Below are 22,164 nucleotides of genomic sequence, written 5' to 3' on the forward strand. Positions count from 1 at the left end.
ACTGGAGTGCTGCAGTGTATGGATACAGGCTCTTCAGGGAAGATAGGCTGGGAAGGCAGATTATCAGTAAGACATTAAATCAGTTGGCAACAGGCATTACAGGCACTCTGTACAGGCATTTCAGAGCCTTGTTTCTGAAACCTCTGAGCAGTCTCAGATCAGCAAAGGGCAGTTTGATGGACTTGTTGAGTCAGGAGTCTCCATTTTGTCTCTCCATTCCTCCCCACTCTTCACCCTATCCCCAACCCTGGACTGCACTGGCAGAGATTAGTAGCAGAAATCAGAAGACTCTAGACTGAAGGGAAAACAATTTATGAGAAGTAAATTCCAGATTAAGGACTGTGGTATTGGTGGAGGATTTTGACAGGGTGCTATTTACATTTCCGTTGGTGCTAAAACCTGCAGCATGGATCACAGAATCCCAGAATCACTGAGGTGGGAAGGTCTCTCTGGAGATTGTCTAGTCCAACACCCCTGCTCAAAGCAGAGGCAGCTAGAGCAGGTTGCCTAGGACTGTGTCCAGTTTGGTTTTAATCTCTCCAAGGATGGAGATTCCACAATCTCTCTGGGTAACCTGTTCGAGTGTTTGATCATCCTTAGAGTAAAAAAGGGAGGGGGTGTACATTTAAACGGAATTTCTTATATTTCAATTTATGCCCATTCCCTCTTGTCCTTTCCCTCGATACCACTGAGAAGAGCCTGGCTCAGTCTTCTTCATTCCCACCCATCACATATATATGCACATTGACAAGATCCCCCCCCGCCCAAGTCATCTTTTCTCCAGGCTAAATAGATTAATCTCTCTCAGCCTCCCCTCATAAGTCAGAAGCTTCAGTCCTTCAGTTGTCTTTGTGGCCTTTAATTGGGCTCACTCCAGCATGTCCATATCTTTCTTGTACTGGGGAGCCCAAACCTGGACACTGTACTTCAGATGAGTAGAGCAGTAGGATATCTTCCCTCAACCTGTTGGCAATGCAGCAATTGGTGCATGGTATCATCTAAGTGTTCGGTGGTTCAGACACTGAAAGAAGTGATTGTGATACCACCAAGAACTGCAGTGCCATTAATCTCACTTGAAAAATACTACAGCAGTTCTAGATACATTTTAACAGTAGCATACTCTAAGTAGTGTGGCATAACTCATTGGGCTATTAGAGTACAAGATAGACTAGACTAAGCTTTCCAAAGGTAGAAGGAGTATCATGCACTGATTTATAGCAGTCAGGTACCTAAAACTGTCCCTACTCTAATGGGTCCCTCAAAATGACTACTGAGTTTGTAAGTGGATGTCACTGCTATGACTTATGTGGCATTCAGTACTATAAGCTGTCAGGTAAATACTACAACTCTTTTCATGATGGCATTATGAGATGATTTTTCCTTCCTTTCTGAATAACCTCCATCATATTTTCATGTCATGCCAAAATGTGTAACCAATACAATTACTTTCCAACAGAGATGGATTTTCCACAGTACTTCCCAACCAGCTCAGTGCTTCTAAAATAAATCACAAAAACACCACTGCGAATAGTAATATACAGTTTCTAGGTTTTACTAAGAATAACAATTATATTTTTATTAATATTAAATATTAATATAAATATTAATAATTAATTATACGTATAATTTGGTATAACTCAAAGGTGAAATATAGTTCAAGGAAAAATATTCTGCAACAAATGAGTTAACAAGGTCTTGAGTGATGAACAATACATGTTTGGAATTAATGTCACAGTACTTGCCCATTCTGGACAACGCTGTATCCAGAGAACAGCACTTCACTGTATCGTGGGAGGGACAGACTGGTTTTGCCCCAGGAGCTACATGGACTCAAGGGCCTGCCAACTCACTATTCCCTTGCATGAGTGGACTGCACGGCAGGGTGAAACAATGGCTGTTCTGCTCTTGGAGAGTCATCACTGGGACAGTGATACGCAGTGATAGTACCTCCTCCTAAGCTTGATAACGTGTGGTACAGCAGTCCCTGAGAAGAAAGGTACCATCTTGCATAGCCCCACTGGTGGCAGGGATTCATGCTTTCTTTTGAGATGGCACCGGTCTCAGACACTGTGTCTGGAATATTGGTCAATCCTTCACAACATGTCTACACACTTGTCAGCCTTTCCATGACTTTTACTGAAACCCTTGAGCAGGAGTAGAATCTCCGGACGTAGCCCAGGAGCTACACAGGTGTCTGTAGCCCATGGTTCTCTATAACCCTCTCTCCTCATTTGGTTAATTCTCTACATTCTTCTTTCCTGATACAGAGCTGATGCAGATAGTGCCTTCCCTCTCTATGGACACTTGCCAGGAGTCTCCTTTGGTTCTTCTGCACTGTGGAACTACTATAGACCCTCTAGCAAAGGCTCAATTTCCCCTATTGTGTTTGTCAATCACACAGTGAAAAAGCTGAAAAAAATGGCCTAAATGTCATTTGACAATTAGTTTCCCAAGTTTCCTGCAAATCTGCTTTGGTCATTCTTGTGACCAGAGTAATTTCCAGGATGTTTGGTACTGACATAAATAATTCATGCTGGTAAACCATAAAATCAGTCAGACTGCTTTTAATGAAAACAAAGCAAATGGAAAAGATTTTAAGATTATCGTTGTTTACATTTCTTCTACTTATAAGCAAAGTGCAAATTAGCAAAAGAAGTTTTATTTTGCAGCTGCTGCAGCTGCAACTATTGTTAGATAACCATTTTGATCTCCAGCAACAAGTGCTACATCTACACTGCCAAATGAAAGAGGCCCAGGAACTGACTGAACTGCTGATGGTTCAGACTTGCGAGCACAGTCCCTGACAATGTTTTGGCCCATGTCAAATAGACCTCTCTCAGATAATGCCTCAGCATTGCTCAGGTGTAGCATCAGTTGTTAACTCTTCCCAGTACGCTGCAAGATGAGACTGTGCATAGGTTGGCCCCGTTCATTCTATGTGCTCCCCCAGTGCTATCCCAGCAGGCTTTTTACTTTCAAATACTCATCATGCTGATGGGTTGCAGTATAGTTCTCATGTTATTTCATGAAAATTGCACAAAAACACGTACTCAAAATATTAGCTTTGAACATATAGGTCTAAAAGGACTTGGCCTTGGGCCAAATACCTAAGTAGTGGTGAACACAGCCAGCCTATTCTACCTGACCTCAGGACCAAAGAATGGTCCCCAGCCTTATTTTATTGATCAGAATAGGCATCAGAAGGAGGACATTTCGGCAGCAGGAGAAGCAGGTTAGCTGTAGTGAGCTAAGGCTATATCTGGAAGCAAAAGACTCCTGTAGTCTATTCCTGTTTACCTAGATGGCTATTTTAGTAAAGACATCTTAAGCTTTGTTTTCCATTTTTAAAATTGAGCTAATATTTTCAAGGGATACTTCAAAGAGGCATTGTGATGATAAGTTAGCAAACAGGTGCTAAAAATCCTAACAATATGTTCAAAAGCACTAAGGAACACTGACAGCTTCATATGCAGAGCTTTTTCTTGGTGATACTTTAACCAGACCCAATTCCTGCAGCAGAAAGCAGGACGAACACAAAGACACTGCTCTGATCCTCTTTTACACATGTGAATAATTTTTAAATTATTAGTTGTCCAGAAAATTATTTCATTATCCCAGTCAGTGTGATTTCCTAGGACCCGTTATGTTGGTAGGGTGAGCAAAGCTTAAAGAATTGATCTGTGCACACACAAAAAAAATTCAAACCAGTTATGCTCTCTAAAGACAGTCAGCACTTTTTCAGCATAATAATATTTAAATTTGAGGAACAGTAGCAGGATCCACCTGCCTGTTTCTGGTTCTTCTCATTGAAAATGGAAAGCTGGGAATGAATGGAGCGCTACCTATCAGTGGAGAGTAGGGAGCTGGCTGTCACTTTTTCGCTGTGGTCCTTCTTCAGTGCAGAGATACAGCCATGAGATGCTCCTTGGAAATGGATACAGTTAGGCTTCCTAGACATGACTGTGATCCAAATGTGAGAGCTGGCATTTTTTTATTCCTTGTAGTACACACAAAGTAGAAGAAATTGCATGAAAACAAGCACAAAACACTGACAGGAGCTAATGTAATAATCACTGGAAAAAAGCAAACGATATGTTAAAATGAATGAAGAGTATCTGTAAATGAACATGCTGGCAGACAGTGAAAATAGCCCCAAATTAATTAAACACATTCTCTGTGAATATGACTGAAGTATCACTATAGGAACCGTTTGACAAAGCCACAGGGAACAAAGAAATGAATGAATACATTTATCTAATGAATTCTCAAGCATAAAGAGCAAGTGACCAAGAGGCAGATAAAATTCAGTGTTTCCTACTATGTGACTGAATATATGAATTTAGAGAACATAATTAAAATGCTCATAAGCCCAGATAACAAATTGGCAGGTTAGAGGGTAAAGCATAGATGGTAGAGGCTGGCTAACAGTGTCAGTTATGTCTCTATGACTTCTACCCCTTTAAGAAAGCTCAGTGCAACCGGTCTGGTTTCTCTCCTCCTGGTGCAAGGTGGGAAGGAGGTCACACCTTGCAGCTCTGCAGTGTCAGGATGGATGGGTAGGAATCTGTGCTACGTGAAAGCATTGGTAGAGGGAAGGCTGAGCTTCTCACTCCCAATGGTGAGAGAAGCTCTGGGGTATGAGCAGTTACACTGCCCTTTCTTCCCCTCTTAAACGTACATCTGACCCGAAACCAGATTGCCATGTAGTAAGAATGTCCAAAATGCACATTGAGGAACTCCTCAGAAGGGTGAACTGCAGTTGTTGAATGCCAAAGGCAAGAAATGTGAGACAGCCAGGGAGGGAGAGGAGGACACTGTATTTTTGCCTGGCATTCCCTCTGTCAGATGTATCAGGTAAAAAGCAAGTGGGATCAATCACTTTTAGAGGTATACAGGACTTGAAAAAATGAAATTAAATGAGTGCCAATTATTTGATGAAAACAGCATGCATATTAAGCAATCAGAATATTTTGGTCTGCCAGTTACTCATGATCCTATTGGCCCCATTTTAGGAGATGCAGAGTCACATCCTTCTCCCAAAAGAGTTTAAAACACAAAGGCCAATCCTGCTTAGTGAATTCTCCAGAAAAAAGCACATAGATAGTTGAGAATTAAAAAATACATTATAAAAGACTTCCAACTTAAGATTAAAAAAATTAAGGCAGAACCTCAACTCTTGACTTGAGTGAAAAAGGCTGGAGTAGAGCAGAAAATTTAAAAAAAGTTGTAAATATCCTAAGCAGAAGCACTTAACCTCAACAAAATGTCGGAGATGATGTAAGAAAGCCAAAGAAGAAGAGATGGTAGTAATTATGAAAGAAAATGACACAGTTCTGAACAGGGCCTTTCATTGTGTTGGCAGTAGATAAAGGTCAACACATAGAGGAATAATCATGACATGGTGGTATTGGAAAAAGCATTACAGATGGTAGCAATAAAATGAAGAAATTTACTTATTGAGTACCATGGTGCGACCACACTTTCTACTTATTCATTTTGGGGGGGCATATAACGTACCCTAAAAATGCAAGATCCACAGTAAAACATTATTCTGACAAGAAATATACACTGTCTGACGCTGTTAATGCTGCTTGTACATTTGCAAATTCATTGCAGAAGTTAGAAAGGGGAGTCCTTTCTTCCTTTGCCAATGCAAAGATCGTGTTTCTTGGGAGCTTGTCTTAGAAATGAACAAAGTTCAACTCTGCTCATAGCATCTAAGCAGACACTTTTGTTGTTTCTTGTGACTAGAAACCCACACAGACTGCAGCTAGTGCTGAAAAACCCTGCTCTGCATTTATATGATTAAATCCTTGCTGATTTATCTTCATTCCTGTTTTAGGGTGATCCTGGTGAGGGATTGCCAGGACCCCCTGGACTACCAGGACCCGCAGGACCATCTGCTCCGTCCAGAGGATTAGTGAGTATTTGGGGTTCTCTGTCAATGAGCTCAGCTTGCCATAGAGGAATCCAGAACTAAATAGGAGGTTTTCTCTGGGAAAGTAGCCTGACTTGCCACAGAGATAATCATGTTTTCTAAAACACTCATGCAGAAATGTAAATAAATGTCTGGCTAAAGTGTGTGAGTACTGTAATCTACATAAACACCCAGTATTCACATTTGAAAAAGCCAGTCAATGTGTGTGCTCTCCTGTGCAAAAGCAATAATATATGGGAGAACAAGAGACAAAAATTTCCTCAAAAAGACATTATAGACCTGAATTATTCATTTCTTCCCACTACTGAACACAGAAATGATTTGACTGTCACTTACGTTTGCTGTCATTAAATACTACAACACATACCAGCGTGGTGACAGTGTTCATATTTTGAATGCTCAGTACTCAGGCAATGTTAAAGAATATGTTTCAGATTCATCTCTCTTCTGCACTTGGACCTTTCCCACTGTTTCCATGAGGATACATATGTACGCAGCTGAAGAAGGAATCTGGCCTGAATTTTCAATTCATGGTGTGGGAGCTGATTTTACACATAGACACAGCCCACCACTGACACCAGTGGAAGTCCTGTGGTGGACTTTTAAACAAAATTATCTGTCACACTGAGTATTGTGAGTATTTACCAAGATAGTTTGCAACATATTCCAGTGACCAAAATGGATTATATGCTCCCCTGATCCCAGGTCTGCTAAATTATACTAATCTGTTTCTGTAGCATAAAAATAGAGTAACAGTGTTATGAGGGGCTGCACTATTTAGCCTCCACTGATACTGACTTCAAGAGACCAGCAGGGCAGCTCCAGGTCACTAGGACAAGGTGCTCCAGTCCAACAGCTTTTCTCACCCGAAGGCCACTTCCCTAAATGTAGCAGTGAACACCAGGTTCTGCACTGCCTTTACTTTCATGTTGTCTGAGTTAGCAAGTTTCAGGGCCTTTTGTTCTGGCGTGAAGTGAAAGAAGACTCAGTGCAGCCAGGGAATGCATCCCTGATTCCTGGGCTTTTGAAACATTAGCTTTGGTACTATTATAACTGATTCAAGTACTAGTTCTCTGTGTACTTTGGGCTGTAGTTTACAAAGCATACACACCTCTGAAACGCATCAAGGACTTGCAATGGGAATCTGTAGTTAATTTACTTCTATATGAGTTGACATTATTTCATTTTAAATGTGGTGGAACTCACACATGTAGAAAAGTCATATTTCAACTGCCAAGTTTGTTTGTTGCACACCTTAGTTTATTCCTTTTAATTTTTAAAATTTTGATTTTTATAAAACTTTCATAGCAAGTTCTATAATTTAAAAAAATGGATAACTGGACTTCATTTCACTTTGCTATATAAATTATGCAGACAAATCATGGCAAATTTTCCATGCAAAATACTCTTTTCTTTAGAAGTTTTAAAAAATTCTGTGATAGTATATAAGCTGGCTGTAGTTTGCACTATAGGTTCCATAATATAGGAAGATGATTTGAAGCTGAAGAAGCTTAAGTCTATGAAATTGTCTTATAGATGAGTACAACTAGATTGCAATACTAAAACCAAACTGTTTTTCTAACTAAATATTTTACAGAATGCTTTAGTATATTAATTTTCCTTCATAAAATGCCTCTTTGGATTTCAGTTGTAGGAATCTCAGAATTTGGCTTTTGAAAGAAGAGGCACATTCTAGGAAACAGTGGATAGATGTTAGGGATGCATTTTAGGATATTCTTAATGTTGACAGGTATCTTCCAAAGTTAAAATTTTTCTGAGATATTGCTTCATCTTCAGTTCACTTAAACAGTCACATAGCATGTGTCGCCTGCAGGATTGTTATCCCTGTACTCATAGAGCATGTGCAGGTGAACATAGAGCTGAGTGTCTACAAATTAAATGGTATAAAACACTAGAAACATGACTGAAATATTTTTGTTGTATCATCATTTATTTCACCAGTGACAGTCTGCTGCGAGGATATTGACTATAACTGTATTTGCAGTAATTGGCAAGTGATATTTTCATTTGTCATCTTTAGAAGCAATATTTTGAAACGGAATTGTCCTAATTTCAGATTAGACTGGAATCTGAAGAATCGGGTTCTGGAGACATTGATGGAGAGACTGAGATTTTAAGAGTAAGTATATATTGATTTTTATTTCTCATTAGCATAATAAAGAGCTTTACTTTACTCATCCAGATTGTAGAAGGTCCATTTCACATTGCAAATTTTGTACATGCTTAATTCACAGCATCCAGAAATGCCTTGTAGGGTTTCATTTCAAGATCTGAAAAGACCTAAGTGTATGTGACTGGGGAAGAAGTGTGAGAAAGAAAAAGGACAACAAAGAAATAATGGCAAGAGGACTTTTTAAAATGAGAAAATGCTTTTAATCTGATTCTGAGAAGACAGTAAAGAGGAGAGAGATGGGAATGATACTATTCTTCAGGATTTTTAATTTGGAGTACCTGCTCTAAAAAATAAGTATGTGTGTATGAAATACTTTACACTGCAACTTCCACTGTTGATCCGTTTTGATGGTCATTTGAACTTCCCTGTATTCTTGCCTTTGTGAAGAATTGTAACACTGTCACATCAAGGCTGGCTAGCAGAGAGAGATGCTTCGGCTTAGTGAAAGTTAAGATTTTGATGCACATGTTCCTGAGTGAGGTTCTCTGGGCTGTGTAACATGGGAGACCAAACTTCTGTCATTGGGAAGGCATATTCATGCCAGGTAAACCTGAGTCTTGGGCTATTAACGCACACTTGGCCATTGGTTAGACTGGGACAGTCAAAGCAGTTGCTGCCTTAGATGTTCACCTCATCCTTCTCCCGGAGGTGTCTATCTCAGCTTCAGAAAGAGCTTATATGGCTTGTGAATCTACTAAACTACTTAATTTTGCAGACATAATATTCAGGAAAGTCAGTATCAATTTCAGTTCATTTCAGTAGGCTGTGCTGTAAAATGCAGCTGATTCACGAGCTTTCAGCTGTGCTTGGGATCAGCAGGCTCCAGGAACAGAGCAGAACAAGTGGGATGATGAGTACTGGTTCAACATTTTAGCTTAGTCTGTCACTCTTAGCATTATGTGTCAACAGCCTCAAGCAAGCTTTGCTTTAGGGATTGAATTGGTGCATTGGTCTTGTGCTTTGCCTTCACAGGGAGTTGACATATTTTGAGAGACAGTACTCAGATGAGCATGGCTCTGGATTAAAAATGGGACATCTGGCTTGTTTTTCTTGCTCTGCTTCTGAGCTGTTGAGTGGCAAAGGAAACATTTGGAGTGGGGATTTTTTTCTACTTTTTTTTGCTGGACTATTTTTTTTCAGAAGTGAGGCTATCTTTCCTATACATCCTGCACAGAACAATGTGCCTTTTGGGGGAAAAATAGCATCAATTAACTAGAACTTGCTGTAAGATATGGAATTATTTTGTATGTTTTGTTTCGGTTTTGAGCCACTTCTTCACCCATTATCTCTAGACAGCCAGCCAGATCTACTTTTATCATGTTCCTGTTGAAAATCCAAGTAGCAATCTATAAAATATGGATTACAGTTGCAAATAATGTGGTTTTCCATCCACAGAACCAGTCAGATATGTAACGAATCAGGTGGTATGTTACAGTTAAGGACAAATGTTAGGAAAATGAGAAGTCAAGTGGCTGAAGATGAAGAGACAAATGAGAAGGCTGATCCATCAGATGCAGTAAGAGAGAAACTTTTATGCAGTGTTTGGGATGGAGCATTTCCACCCTTCGATTAGAAGCTGTTTCATCAATAATACTGCAGCTTTCTGAGGAATGAACTCCCTGGATGCCTGTCTCCTATGAACTCCAGAACGCTACAGCATTCTGAGGCCTCTGTTTTGCAACACATCTAGCGACATTTTTCATTCTCTCAGACTGATTTCTGCCTCAAGAATTCTTTTCTGTTTCTTCTTTCCTCCAAAGTGCTGAATACCTTATTCCCAAGGCTCTTCAGGAGGGAATTACCACGTGCTGAAAGTCAGTTATCTTACCTAATTTAGGAGACTAGCCTCTTTAGATGCCCTGTGTATTTAATGAGACAGGTGAGTGCTTGGAATGGCTCCCTGCAGAAGGCTCTGTTGACTGTACTGAAAATCCAAAATGACCATCTTCCTAACAGAATCCTGTAGATGATCCTAAGTCAGAATTAAAGAGTTCTTGCCTTACAGTGCCATGCCCCAAAATTTCAAACTGTCCATGTTTGCCTGCTAATGCAATCAGTAACAAGGATGGACTTGCACGAGAGAGAATATTTGCAAACGTACTATTTCTCCTAAAGTAACATATTTCATTCATTTTATTCAATTTAAATAGATCTGCTCATGTCCACACAGGATAGATCTTTGGAGCAGAGGCCATTTTTAGAGCACTAAGCACAGTCAGGTCTTGACCATGAGCACAGATTCTCAGTGTTCCAGCAATAGCACGGAGAAACCCTTTGAAATGAGTAGAGAAAAAACCTAACCATTTCCCCCTGTTCAGTGATCCCTTGATTTCATTTTGGTTAAGTTTCTTAACATTAGGTTGATCATTGGAATATCTGTAAGGTCTTTGCTGGGTTACAAAGAGCTGACACAGAATTTTTTAGTTTTTAACTTCCTGCTTGCTGTTGCATGCCATGAGGTGGCACAATTCAGAGAGCAAGGATGGAGGAGGTCAGTGTGACCCTATGGAAGGAGTGTATCTATGAAACTAAAATCAGTTCTTAATGAAGCAGAAGGGGAATGGTAACCCAATCTGACAGTTTTATGAACCTGGACAATCTGTGTGAGCTTTTCCTGTTCCATGTATATACAAATGAACCTGGGTAGGGCCATTTGTAACAATGCTGCTGATTTATCCAGGGTCTTCCTGGGCCACCAGGCCCTCCAGGACTGCCTGGTCTTCCGGGAAAGCCAGCACCCGATTCAGGTGTAGGACCACCTGGGTCACCAGGGGAAGATGGAGCTTCTGGTGAACCAGGCCCTGAAGTGAGTACCCATTTGTGCACAAACGTTAATGTTGTTTCTGTCCTACAACACTAAGTTCTAAGGCTTACAGACTGTATAATTCTTAATAATATTGCAGAATATTTTTAATTGAAGAGCTTGGATTTTATGCACATTTTTTACAAAAAAATAACAAAATAAATGTCTAGTTAACCAAAGCATATTACTCCACAGCGGGACATACATTTGGCAGGCAGATACTGGTGAATCTGGACTAGAATAAATAAAAAGTAAGGATGCTTTTACCCACATTGAATAAGGCTAAGGATTATTTTTCCTGTGGTGCTTTCAGGAAAATCAAGTTTGCTAAATCACTTACATAATCTGCAGGGAATTTTTAGCGTAAATTGAATTTTCTTTTTTCAGGATCTCTCTTCCTTCTTTTTCTTCAGCTGGGTAGAAACACTTATTTCCCTGGACATGTGAAATACGTTCTACTGTGATAAAGGTTGCTAAAAGTTTGAGTGTTACCTATTTGTTAATAAATCCTCAGTAAAGTGTTTTTTCAGTGAAGAAAACCATTTTTTTAGCATTGATCAGCTCTGTGAATCTTCTCTGGAACTATATTTACTCATATGGTTCCCTTATTCCCTATCAACCATCTGCCAGTAGCAGTTGTTCTCAGAACTAGATTTGCTCTATACCTGGTTCACGTTACCTTCAAAGTGGGTCACCATGGCTGTATCTGACAAGGTGTAATTAGCATATATTAAAGAAATGTATTTGTGACACATGTTAAAGATGAGATCTCACTGCATCTCAGTTGTGCTGGGTTTTTTGAGGATAATGAAATTGAGAGTTAATACAAAATCTAAAAATGTGGGTACGGTAAATTTTAAGTGTCTGGCCACCAAGGTGGAAGGCAGCATCCTTTGTGCAGAGAGAAATTAAGCACCTGAAAATCTTTAAAATGGGATCCAAGAAGCACGTGCATGGGAAGCCAATGAAAACCAAGAGCTGAGGATGTATGTACCCTGTAGGGAAACACTGAGAATAGCCTGAGTTGTATATATGATATCTCACTTAGAGTTGCAAGGAGGTACCTCCTCCCAGTGCCTCAGAGCCCTATCCTGAAAACTAGTCCTTTTCTGTCAGGAGCTGGGTCTCATACTCTCAGGCTACAAGGAAGTCTAAGCATCGCAAATGTTTGTTCATCCAAGCTTTAGGCCCTTGCAAGATGGAGTGTCCACTCAACACAGGTCAGAAATCAGGGTAATTTTTGGACTTCAAAGTTCAGAGTGTTCCCTCTTGGAATAAATCATATCCCTATGAACCTCACTTAAGTAAAGCTGTGATAAACAGAGTGCAGAAGATGTAGCTGTACATGGACTTTTATTTTGCTGAGCTACACACAGTTTCAGTGTTTGCTGCAGTCAAGTGCTTTGGCTGTGTTTTGAGTATTGCTTTTAACTGCAATGTCCTTTTGTTTTACAATTTTACAGGTGATTGATAAGGCAGTTAGTGGTTCTGGCCTGGTAATGAGATGTTTCACTAAGGTGAAATAACCTGGTCCCACAGAAGTAGGCTGAAAAAGCAGTATTTTTCATCCAGACTTTTTACTGACATGTTTCAGAAAAGGCCTCTTCTGTGTATGCAAAGGAGCTTTGACAACTGGGTTGCACCATAATTAACAGTTGTAGTCCAGATCCTTAGAAATGTATCACTGCCTTAAATTTGAAAATAAATATAAAAAATTTATTAAATTGTCCTGCAGTTACAGTAGCATAGGCCAGTTCTTATAGACTCCAGGTAAGCATGGAAGTAGTCAACAGTGCTCACACAGCAGCATGGAGCTCAGAGCCTGCCAGCCACAAAACCAACAAGGCTGGCCTGCATTGAACTTCATGCTGCTACAACAACAGTGACAACCAGCACAGGCTAATTTAATGCACTCCTGACATATCCTGCAAGGAAACATGCCTGGAGCTCCAGTGGTTTCTGCCTCATTAAACATGTCTAAGCTGTAGGGCCTGGGTGTGCTTCTGTGTTTTAGGTTGCTGACCTTGTCATATCCTGATAGCATAAAAGGATAGGACCCAGCTGTCTGCAATGCCTTTCCACCTACATCCTTCTATAGCATGGTTTCCTTGGAAGAAAATCCCAATGACTAGGAAGGAAAGAAGTGTCTGGTCTAGAGGATATAGGGAGCAGGACAAAAGGATGTATTGAGACCACACTTTGCCCCACTAGTTGTTAGGAAACTTGCCATTAACAGCCCAAGGGCTATGATAGCAGGAAACCATTTTTCATTCTTTCCTATTCTTAGTTACTGTAATTAAGAAATCAAGGCCCGAAGAGCCCATGGTTTAGTCAAAAAGAGCTGTAGGTGGACTGACAGCAGCTCTCCAGTGTCCTGCACAGTGACTGCACTCCTAGCATGCCTTCCCCATGCTCTGCCGTACACATGGCCTATCAGTCCTTCCTGGATGTTTTCTGCACTGATTGCAAAGGGGGAAAATTTCCACGGCCCAGCCAGTCTTTTTCAAACTCTTTTACAATATGCCAAACCTTCCCTCCCTGGCGGGAGATGAGGAGCTCATCATGAGGAGTAGGATGGATTGGGATAGGTTTTTATGAACTAGCCGAATAGATGCAGAAGTGTGATTCTCTTAAAATAAATACATGCTTTTGGCCTCAGTTTCCCTATCTCTAATACAACAAATCATACTGGCCTTGCTGCAGCCATTATTCTCTGCATCTACTGATTGTAATCAGGATGGCACTCTAAAATAAAAAAGCCTGAAATGCTGGACACATTTCATCTAACTGTTACGCTCCCAACAGTACTTTTTTTTTTTTCTGAATCCAAGACAGATCAAATAATATTGATGATTATGACTGCAGTTTTAAGAAAATCCATTGGCGAGTCTTATAAAATACAGTTACCCTAATGCTTTATTTGCTGCATTTGACAAAGTACAGTGTTAGATTAAAAGGTCCTCTATAATAGCATCTTTTCTATTCAAAATGTACTTTCAACTTCATGACTGTGGGTGTTTCTATATCTGTAGAAGATAAAGTAACTAGAATGATCTAGGACATTTTGTTAAAATTTGTCATAAATTAATAATGTAACAATAATTCAAAGAAAATGGAGAACTATGTATTGATTCATATTTTAATGTGTTCCCTTTTGTACAATCCAGGATTTCACAGGCTACAATATTAACTACTTGTAGCCAGTCATTTTTCTGATGCAACAGAAATCATTGTTGTCCACTTTCAACAATGTTTCCCAATTCCTGGGAAACATATCAATTAAAAAACTAGAAGTTAAATGTTAACCAGACTACTAAAGTGCATTTTCAGAAGAATCAGACCATGACAAGTCTGCAGGCTGCTGAAGGAAAACTCCAGCTATTAAAACTACAGACCCATGCACTCCCACACTTTCAGATGACGTAAGAAACTGTAGCCCTGCCCTCCAAATATTTGCACACATTTGCACACTCTGGATAAATGAAGTGAGATCTATTCACAGCAGAAATTTTTGGATGGGAATCCTCATTCAGTAACACATTGAAATAGTTGTGTAATTAAAGGTCTTCCGTTGCGAATCCTGATTTCAGAAGACCAGTCAATTACTTGAAGTTGTGTGCAGGCCTAAGTCCTTGCTATATCAAGAACTTTGTGATGTAACATCTCTTCTCATGAGAAACATGTCTTGGAAATGTTTGGGTAAAGGCTGCCTTTTGTAACAGGAAATACCGCTTCACTAACTGCTCCACATTGCATCTGATACTGATGTGTTATTGATCTGATTAAATACATATTTTCTAAATGCTACATGAAGTTAAATTGCCTCATGGCATTGTATAAGGATATTTTCTATGGTTATTTTTTTTTAAAGTAGCTCACAAATGAATGAATACACCCTGAAGTGAATAACAAATCTCTAAGTGTTGCGTGCTAGCTACATAAGAGAGACTATTCAAAAGCTGTAAAGGAAATGAGCAGTTTTAGAGCAATGAAACTTAAAATTACTAAGCAGTATAGGGGAAATAGTCACTAAAATTTATAACAGTTATTACTATTAGCCCAACCTCTTTTCTAATCCGCCTCTGTCTATGTAATGATGGCAAAATACAATATGAAAATGTTTGAAACATACTGAAAATATTTCTGATCTTTTTAATATTAAAAAGAATCAGTTAGTTACTCTATCACATACAGTGCCTCCGAAAGGCAAAAACAGGGGGGGGCGAAGTAAGGAGAGCAGGGAAAATGAGGCCTTTGTGACCATTCTGAAAACACCAGAGAAAAAGAATGTTTTCCATCTCCTTCTGCAACCATTTATATCCTTCCCCAAAATAGATGAATACATAAATGGATAACAGATTCTCAGAGGCCAGAATGCACACCTGTAAATTTAATCAAAGGCTTTCAGAGCCCAATTTTAAAAACATAGGGCATGCAAATATGCGTGTAACTGTTCCCTTTCTTGCATGTATAGTTACTGTGGGTTGGACTTCAATACCTGTACTGATTGACTGGTTGACCCTACAAAGCCAGTTTTTCCCAGCCTGGCTGCTCACTCAAACGTATGCTAAGTCATGGATACAACACAGGAAATTGCGTGGAGAACTAAATATACATTTTTCAGGGCAAAATTAAAGTGAGGCATCACACAGAAAACCTGGGACACTTTCTGACTTAGTCAATACCAACATTTTCTCAGCTAGCTCTCGTCTGGCACTGATGTTGCCAAAAGTGTGGATGGCTGAAGTGCATGTGGATTTCAACCCCATCTCATCTGTAGTAGTTTTGTCAAAACCTGCTTGGATAGCACCATTATTTTGCATGCTAACATTATATTTACATTATGTTGGTTTATATTTTTTTTATTATTTTGTGATTGATATAGTTTTCTATTAAAATATATTTAAATACTGTTTTGATACAAAGGCAAACTCTCAGAAGACAAGAAATACAAATGTTAGAACTTAATGGTGTTAGGTGCTACCTGGTGCTACACATTAGTCTTTCATAATGCTGTATCATCAGTTGGTCCAAAATATTTACATGCATGTGCTAGGAAGAGGGCTCTCAAGTGGCACCTGCTTTAGATTTTATTATCATCTACAGGGTCCTCAAGGTCCTCCTGGTCTTGATGGAGTGGTTGGCCCACCAGGACAGAAGGGAGAAAAGGTAAGTTAAACATCTGTCTTGCTCCTACTTCAGTGGAAAATGATTGTCAATTGTCCCTGCAACACAGTATTGGCTGGCTTCAATATTTTTTTAATTGAATCCAACTGCTAATGGCTTATTAGAACACATCTCCAAAGGCATATTCAGAAATCCAGAATTCCCTATTCCAGTCTCATTTTCTGCAGCACACAGTATTCAAAATGCAGTATGAGCTACTCTGTTGTGATTCGCCAGTAAAAAGCCAGTCATGACTGGACTCATGCAGGTGAGTCTGTAGGGGGAAAGAAAGAACTCCAGCTAGTCCAGACTGACACAGACTGACGGCATATTCCCTGCAGAAAGTGCACTCTGTGGTGTGTGTGTATACCAGGGCAACTGGAATTACTTAAGTTTGGCTTTTGTGGACCACTGGCACATCAAGTTTTGTACACTTCTGCAGCAGCCCATTATTTGTCTTAACTGCTAACTACTGCACTGCTGCTGCCCCCAGCTATGGTATCCCACCCCCAGATTTGTGGCTGTTCCAGCCTTCACTCACCCCTTGATGAGACATTTCAGCATCCTAACCTGGCAGCAAAGGGTTACTTAGTTTTCTGTTGACTTGCTGCACTGGTTGGCTTCATGCATGATCAGATGAGCACTATGGCCAGCAAAAAGGGAGGAGTGGGGAACATGTAAATGAAAGCAAGGGATCATAGCATCCTGCAGATAGATTTTCTTGTGTTGCCATAGAGCCAAAAACTACATATTGCAAAATTGCCACTCTTTTTAAGTTTCCCCAAATTACTGCATCCGGGTTTTTTGCACACCACTTCAAGAAGGATGTGGAGAAGACAGACGGTGCAGCAGAGAGCTATGGAGATGGCCAGGGGCCTTGAGTACGTGACCAATGAGGAGAGGCTGAAGGAGCTCGAACCATTTAATCTGGCAAAAAGGAGACAAAGGCATAGCCAACAGATACAAAGATACAATTATAACCCTTTAATGAAGGCCAGTGAGTCTGCATTTGAAATACTGAATCCATTTTTTTGCACCCCACTTCAAGAAGGATGTGGAGAAGACAGAGACAAAGACTACAGGAAAATTTCATCCTCTAGTGAGCTTCTACACCACACTTTATGCACAAGAATTTGAAAGTAGATTCCCAAATGTACAGTGAAAGTTCACGTACTGTAAGGCAAATGAAAAGGCAAGTCCTAAATGGCCAGAATGTTGATTTTTTTTTTTATTTTTTTAAATCACAAGGGTTTTTTTTAAATCTCCTCTAGAGACTGAAGGATCTGAGTTGTGATTTCAAAAATCCTGAGGTTGGTAAAACTGCAGCACACGTGGGAACTAGCAGCTATCCAGAGAATGCAGTATGTATGTTACAAAGCAGGCATCCAAAACTTACGTCCATTGTAATCAGTGGTACGTGTTTTACGTAAGGCAGTCTAAGAATAGAAAGAAGTCTAGGTGAAGTAAACTGAACCTGAATCACATAATATAGGAAGACACTGATGTGGAAAGGGATGTAATTGGAAGAAAAAAAAAATTTTCAAAAAGGGCATAATCCTCAAAAAAAAGGACAAAACCTCAAATGTTTTGCCTCACTGAGCCTGTTTTCTGCATTGTGTATATTTGATAAAAGTTTAATTAGAAATGAAGCACTACATACTTGCACCTGCTCAATACAATCCCCAGCACCTTAGGATAATAGGATTTTTCCATTTCTACTATTCACTTTTTCTGAAAACCTTTTTTTAATTTATATTGCAATATCTATTTTTAATCATTATTCCCGATTAATCCAGAGAAAATTACAGGGAGAAACTGCAGGATGCACTGAAAGTAAAGTCAATTTGTTCCTTGAAGTGAAATTTGATGTGGTTTTTTGCCATTACTTTTGGAAGAAAACGTTGTTATCATTTTACTCCTGGTGCTTACTCATTTTTTTCAGACCTTACTCAAGCAATATTTCTGTTGAATGAGTAAGGACAGAAGCTTGCCAATTTAACAATTAATTCCTTTAGATTCAGTGCAATTTGGAAAAGAAGTGTTTGCATGCTGTGACTTTCTGTCTATTCCATGACCTAGAAGTGGAAAAAACAGTATCTAAGTGTATAAAGGCAAATCAAATAGCTTGATTGCTGCAGAAGAGCCTTAAAATCACACTAGTCATCATATCCCTTGTTTGGAACAGTGCCCTAGACAACCTGTGTGGGATCAGTTTCCACTTCTGTTATATCCCATGCAAGTTTTGGCATTTAAGTTCAGCAGCATGAGGATGTGACCTGCAATGCTTAATTCTGTGTGCTCCAGACCTTCAAAATCTGCAGCAATAATTCAAATACAAGATTGCATCCTGTCTGCATACCAGACCGGAGCTATTCATTTGTTATTATAACTCCTGAATTACAGATTTTTTTTCTTTTTAACTAAGAGGTCTAATGTTTCATGTAAAGGACATTATGACATCAAATTAAACAACACAGAAATCTGTGGGTATTTTAATTAAGCAAAAATATCATAAATGTGTTTTTGTTGCCTGTCTAATGCTCTTACTATAAGTATTTAGGATTTGTTTTCTTTTACAGGGTGATCAAGGTCTTCCTGGTTCCATTGGTCCAAAGGTAAAAAAAAAAGACAGTGTCTTTATAGGATAATAGTATCACTCTAATACAGCATGTTACAGAAAAGGGCTGAGAAATCCAAGAGATTGTTATTGTGAAACCTAATGAAGTCGGCAAACTTGGCTTCTCAGTTGGCCAAAGTACTTCTTTAAGAAGCGTGGCCAGCAGGTCGAGGTAGGTGATTCTTCGCTCTACTCGGCTCTCATGAGACCCCACCTGGAGTACTGTGTTCAGCGCTGGGGCTCCCAGCATAAGAAAGACATGGACCTGCTTGAGCAGGTCTGGAGAGGGCCATGAAAATGATCAGGGGGTTGCCCCCTCCCTGGAAATGTTCAAGGCCAGGCTGGATGGGGCTTTGAGCAACCTGATCTAGTGGAAGGTGTCCCTGCCCATGGCAGGGGGGTTGGAACTAGATGATCTTTAAGGTCCCTTCCAACCCAAACCATTCTATGATTCTACTTACTTGCATCTACTTATGCATGTTCACTATACCAATAGACTGACCTTTTATTTTAGGGCGATACTGGAGTCACTGGATCAATAGGTCCCAAAGGAGAAGCTGGTGCTGTTGGGCCTCCTGGGAAACCCGGACCGCCAGGACCTCCTGGGCCCCCTGGGCCCCCTGGACCCCCAGGACAAAGCTACAGTTTGGGATTTGAGGTATTTTGCTATTATGGGGTTTGTTGTAGCTATGGATCTACTTTCTTCAGAGGAGGGACAGTGTAATCACCTGTATATTTCACAGCTATTTTAGCCTGAATTGATGACAGATAGAGTCATTTGCTCTCGACTGAAATTTGCCTAGGAGTAGCCTACAATTCCTTTTACATTTGACCATATAACTGACCATGCTTAGACCATGGAAGTAATGGATTTCTTTGGGCAATTTTCATGAAACTATTCAGTAGTAACAGTGTTCAGATGTTATTTTTGGTGCTTATATCATTGCTAATATAAAATACTCAAATACTATATTACAAGGGAAAACTTCTTTAGCACTCTTTTTTTCATGTAAATAATTTAGAGCAATGATCTAAATATACATAGAGACCTGACAGCATTCATTAAAATCGAACTGCAGGTCCCCCTTAAGCAATGACTTTTCCTATGCTGTCATTCTTGAGGCCACAAGTTTAGTTTAGGCATGTCACTTATGTAACGTGTAAATACAGAGACAGATGTTGGACATTTCTGACCTTATGATCTGTTCTACTTAGAAGAAGAATGTTCTATAAAAAAAAAAAAATTGCAGATGCTATTCTTGCTACTTCTGAAAATAATACCTTCATCACTTTAAAATACGAGATCAGGCCAGCTCAAGCTGAGTTTTACATGTCATTTGAGAACTGCTCATTTAGATGATCTTTTTGGAGCAGAAAGTGGCTTTGCAGTACAGAAAGGCAAAGGGAACACACTCAGGTTCAAGAACTAGAGCTGCTGCATTAACACCTTTGTGAAGAGAGGTTGACAAATTGCCTACATCAATATTCACGAGTCTTCCCTTTTTTTCCTTTTCCATGCATTTTTCATTTCTAATTTAGCTGTTTGGCTCAGGAAAGTCTTTCCAGAGTTTTCATTTTCTATGTCATGGGATATAATACAAGTTTGTATAGAAACTGAGGGCAGTTTCATCAGAGAAGTAAGGAAGGTTTGACCAAAACTACTGGCCATCTGTAGAACTGCTGCAGTAAAGTGGTGGTGTTTAAAAGATATGTTTACTCACACATTTCTCCTAGTATCTTCACTACTGTATTTCCCTTTTCTTTACTCTAGAGACACTTCGGGTACTTCAGGTACAGAGGTGACCACTAATGCTTGTTTAGAGAGATATTCTGATTTCTGATGTCTGACTGAATAATATTGTGGTATATACACTACTGGTTAATAATCTCACTGACGTCCGTGGATTTCAATGGACAAAAAAATCTCTCCAGCAGTTCACAAGTTCTTAATTGCCAGCACTGCAATTGTTAGCAATGAACAGCATAAAGTCTAAGCGTACAAACACTCCATTGCATTAACTTAGGCACACTATAAAGGCTGGTACAGAGTCTCCCCTGAATAAATATGTAGTTGTCTCAGAATGAGATAAGGACTACTGGTAAGCCACATCTTCATCCTAGGCCTGCTCTGAGTTTTAGCCCAGGATGATGGCTTCTCTGACTTACAGTCATCTGTGACCCTTGAGGATCCAGTGTTAAGAGATTCTCCACTCTTCCCCATTCACAATACTTGAGTAGAAGCCAACTTTGCCTTATTATGCCACCAAAGAATTCCCCTGCAGGTAGGTACTTAGGACCAAACTCTGCCACTTCTGATACCTAAGTCTCAGAGGAGCAAAGTCAGTAGATGAGTAGGAAGGAGTGAAAACTGGAAGTTCCCACTTTTATGGACACAAACACAGAAGCATCCCAGCTCTAACTGCAGCAACAATATCTTGACTGGCTTCATCTTGAACTCCATCTAGTCCAAACAGAATTGGCATGATTGTCATGTCCCTGAGAGGAATACTGCTGTTAACAGGCTTGCTAGTTCTAGCTGATCTTTTGGATGCCCACCCCTGCCATCTGTTAAGGCAGCACCATGGTATGCCAGTTCGTTAGGGCAACACTACCTTTTGGATGGCAGTCTGTTTATTGCTGTAAGGCTGTTTCTGCAAAACATTCCTGTTAGCACTTGTTAGCATCTGTGATCAGCTATGTGCAAAAACCAAATGGCATGGGGTTTGCTGGCACTTATGCTTGCCAAAAGAACAGTTTGAGCTGCAGAAGGTACCTGCTAAACCCATTAAAAACATGCAGATGTCGAAAGCGATGGTGTGTTATATAAAGCAGGCATCAAGCACTCTCTTAAAGGGAAAAATATTGCCTCCACACAATGGAGGCAAGGGAAAGAAGGACCCAGAAACACAGCTTGTGGTTTACCCTAAGTAGCAAGTGTTTGGTTAAACAGGCCAAACAGAATATCTGCAGATTTTCTGTTGATATTTGATACACTGATAGCTGATGGAGGAGCAAAATGAAACTCTGAATAACATTCAGTCTCAGGTGAAGTTGCATGAAAGGACTTGAGCCAACCTGATGACTCGATGTCTCCCACCTTGGTCCCCAAAAGGAAGGACCTGATTCCAGCTGTGCACTCCTTCTGCTTCTCTTGTTCTTGGTCTTGTGGAGTTGGCGGAAAAGGGCAAAAGAACAAGATTTCTCTTTTTCACTGGAGTCAGATCAGTTGATGTTTTCCATAACTTCGGCATTAGGCTGTCATTCCATAGCAGCTTAAGCTTTAAGAATTGGTCTTCCACCCTTTCCCTTACACCATCTCCAGAGTGCGTCAGACCTATGGTAATCTGAGCCATTTCAATTCACTAACTAGCAGAAAGCTAAGTAGGCAAGGAGTATGGGTCCTGTAAACATGATAAGCTGATTGTCCTGGTTTCGGCAGGGATAGA

At 39.9% G+C, this 22,164-nt stretch overlaps 1 protein-coding gene across 1 annotated transcript in view; it reads left to right on the top strand.

The window, feature by feature from the left end:
- Nucleotides 1–22,164, top strand: part of LOC103907664 (collagen alpha-1(XV) chain) — a 165,339-nt gene that overhangs the window by 79,629 nt on the left and 63,546 nt on the right. The window contains exons 11-16 of the mRNA XM_019474796.1: nucleotides 5,843–5,920; nucleotides 8,016–8,078; nucleotides 10,813–10,938; nucleotides 16,042–16,104; nucleotides 18,681–18,716; nucleotides 19,233–19,376. Of these exons, the coding sequence (XP_019330341.1) occupies nucleotides 5,843–5,920; nucleotides 8,016–8,078; nucleotides 10,813–10,938; nucleotides 16,042–16,104; nucleotides 18,681–18,716; nucleotides 19,233–19,376 (510 nt within the window). The remainder of the gene's footprint in view (nucleotides 1–5,842; nucleotides 5,921–8,015; nucleotides 8,079–10,812; nucleotides 10,939–16,041; nucleotides 16,105–18,680; nucleotides 18,717–19,232; nucleotides 19,377–22,164) is intronic.

This window comes from Aptenodytes forsteri, unplaced genomic scaffold (genome assembly GCF_000699145.1).
Source record: "Aptenodytes forsteri isolate BGI_AS27 unplaced genomic scaffold, ASM69914v1 Scaffold250, whole genome shotgun sequence".
Lineage (NCBI taxonomy): Eukaryota > Metazoa > Chordata > Aves > Sphenisciformes > Spheniscidae > Aptenodytes > Aptenodytes forsteri.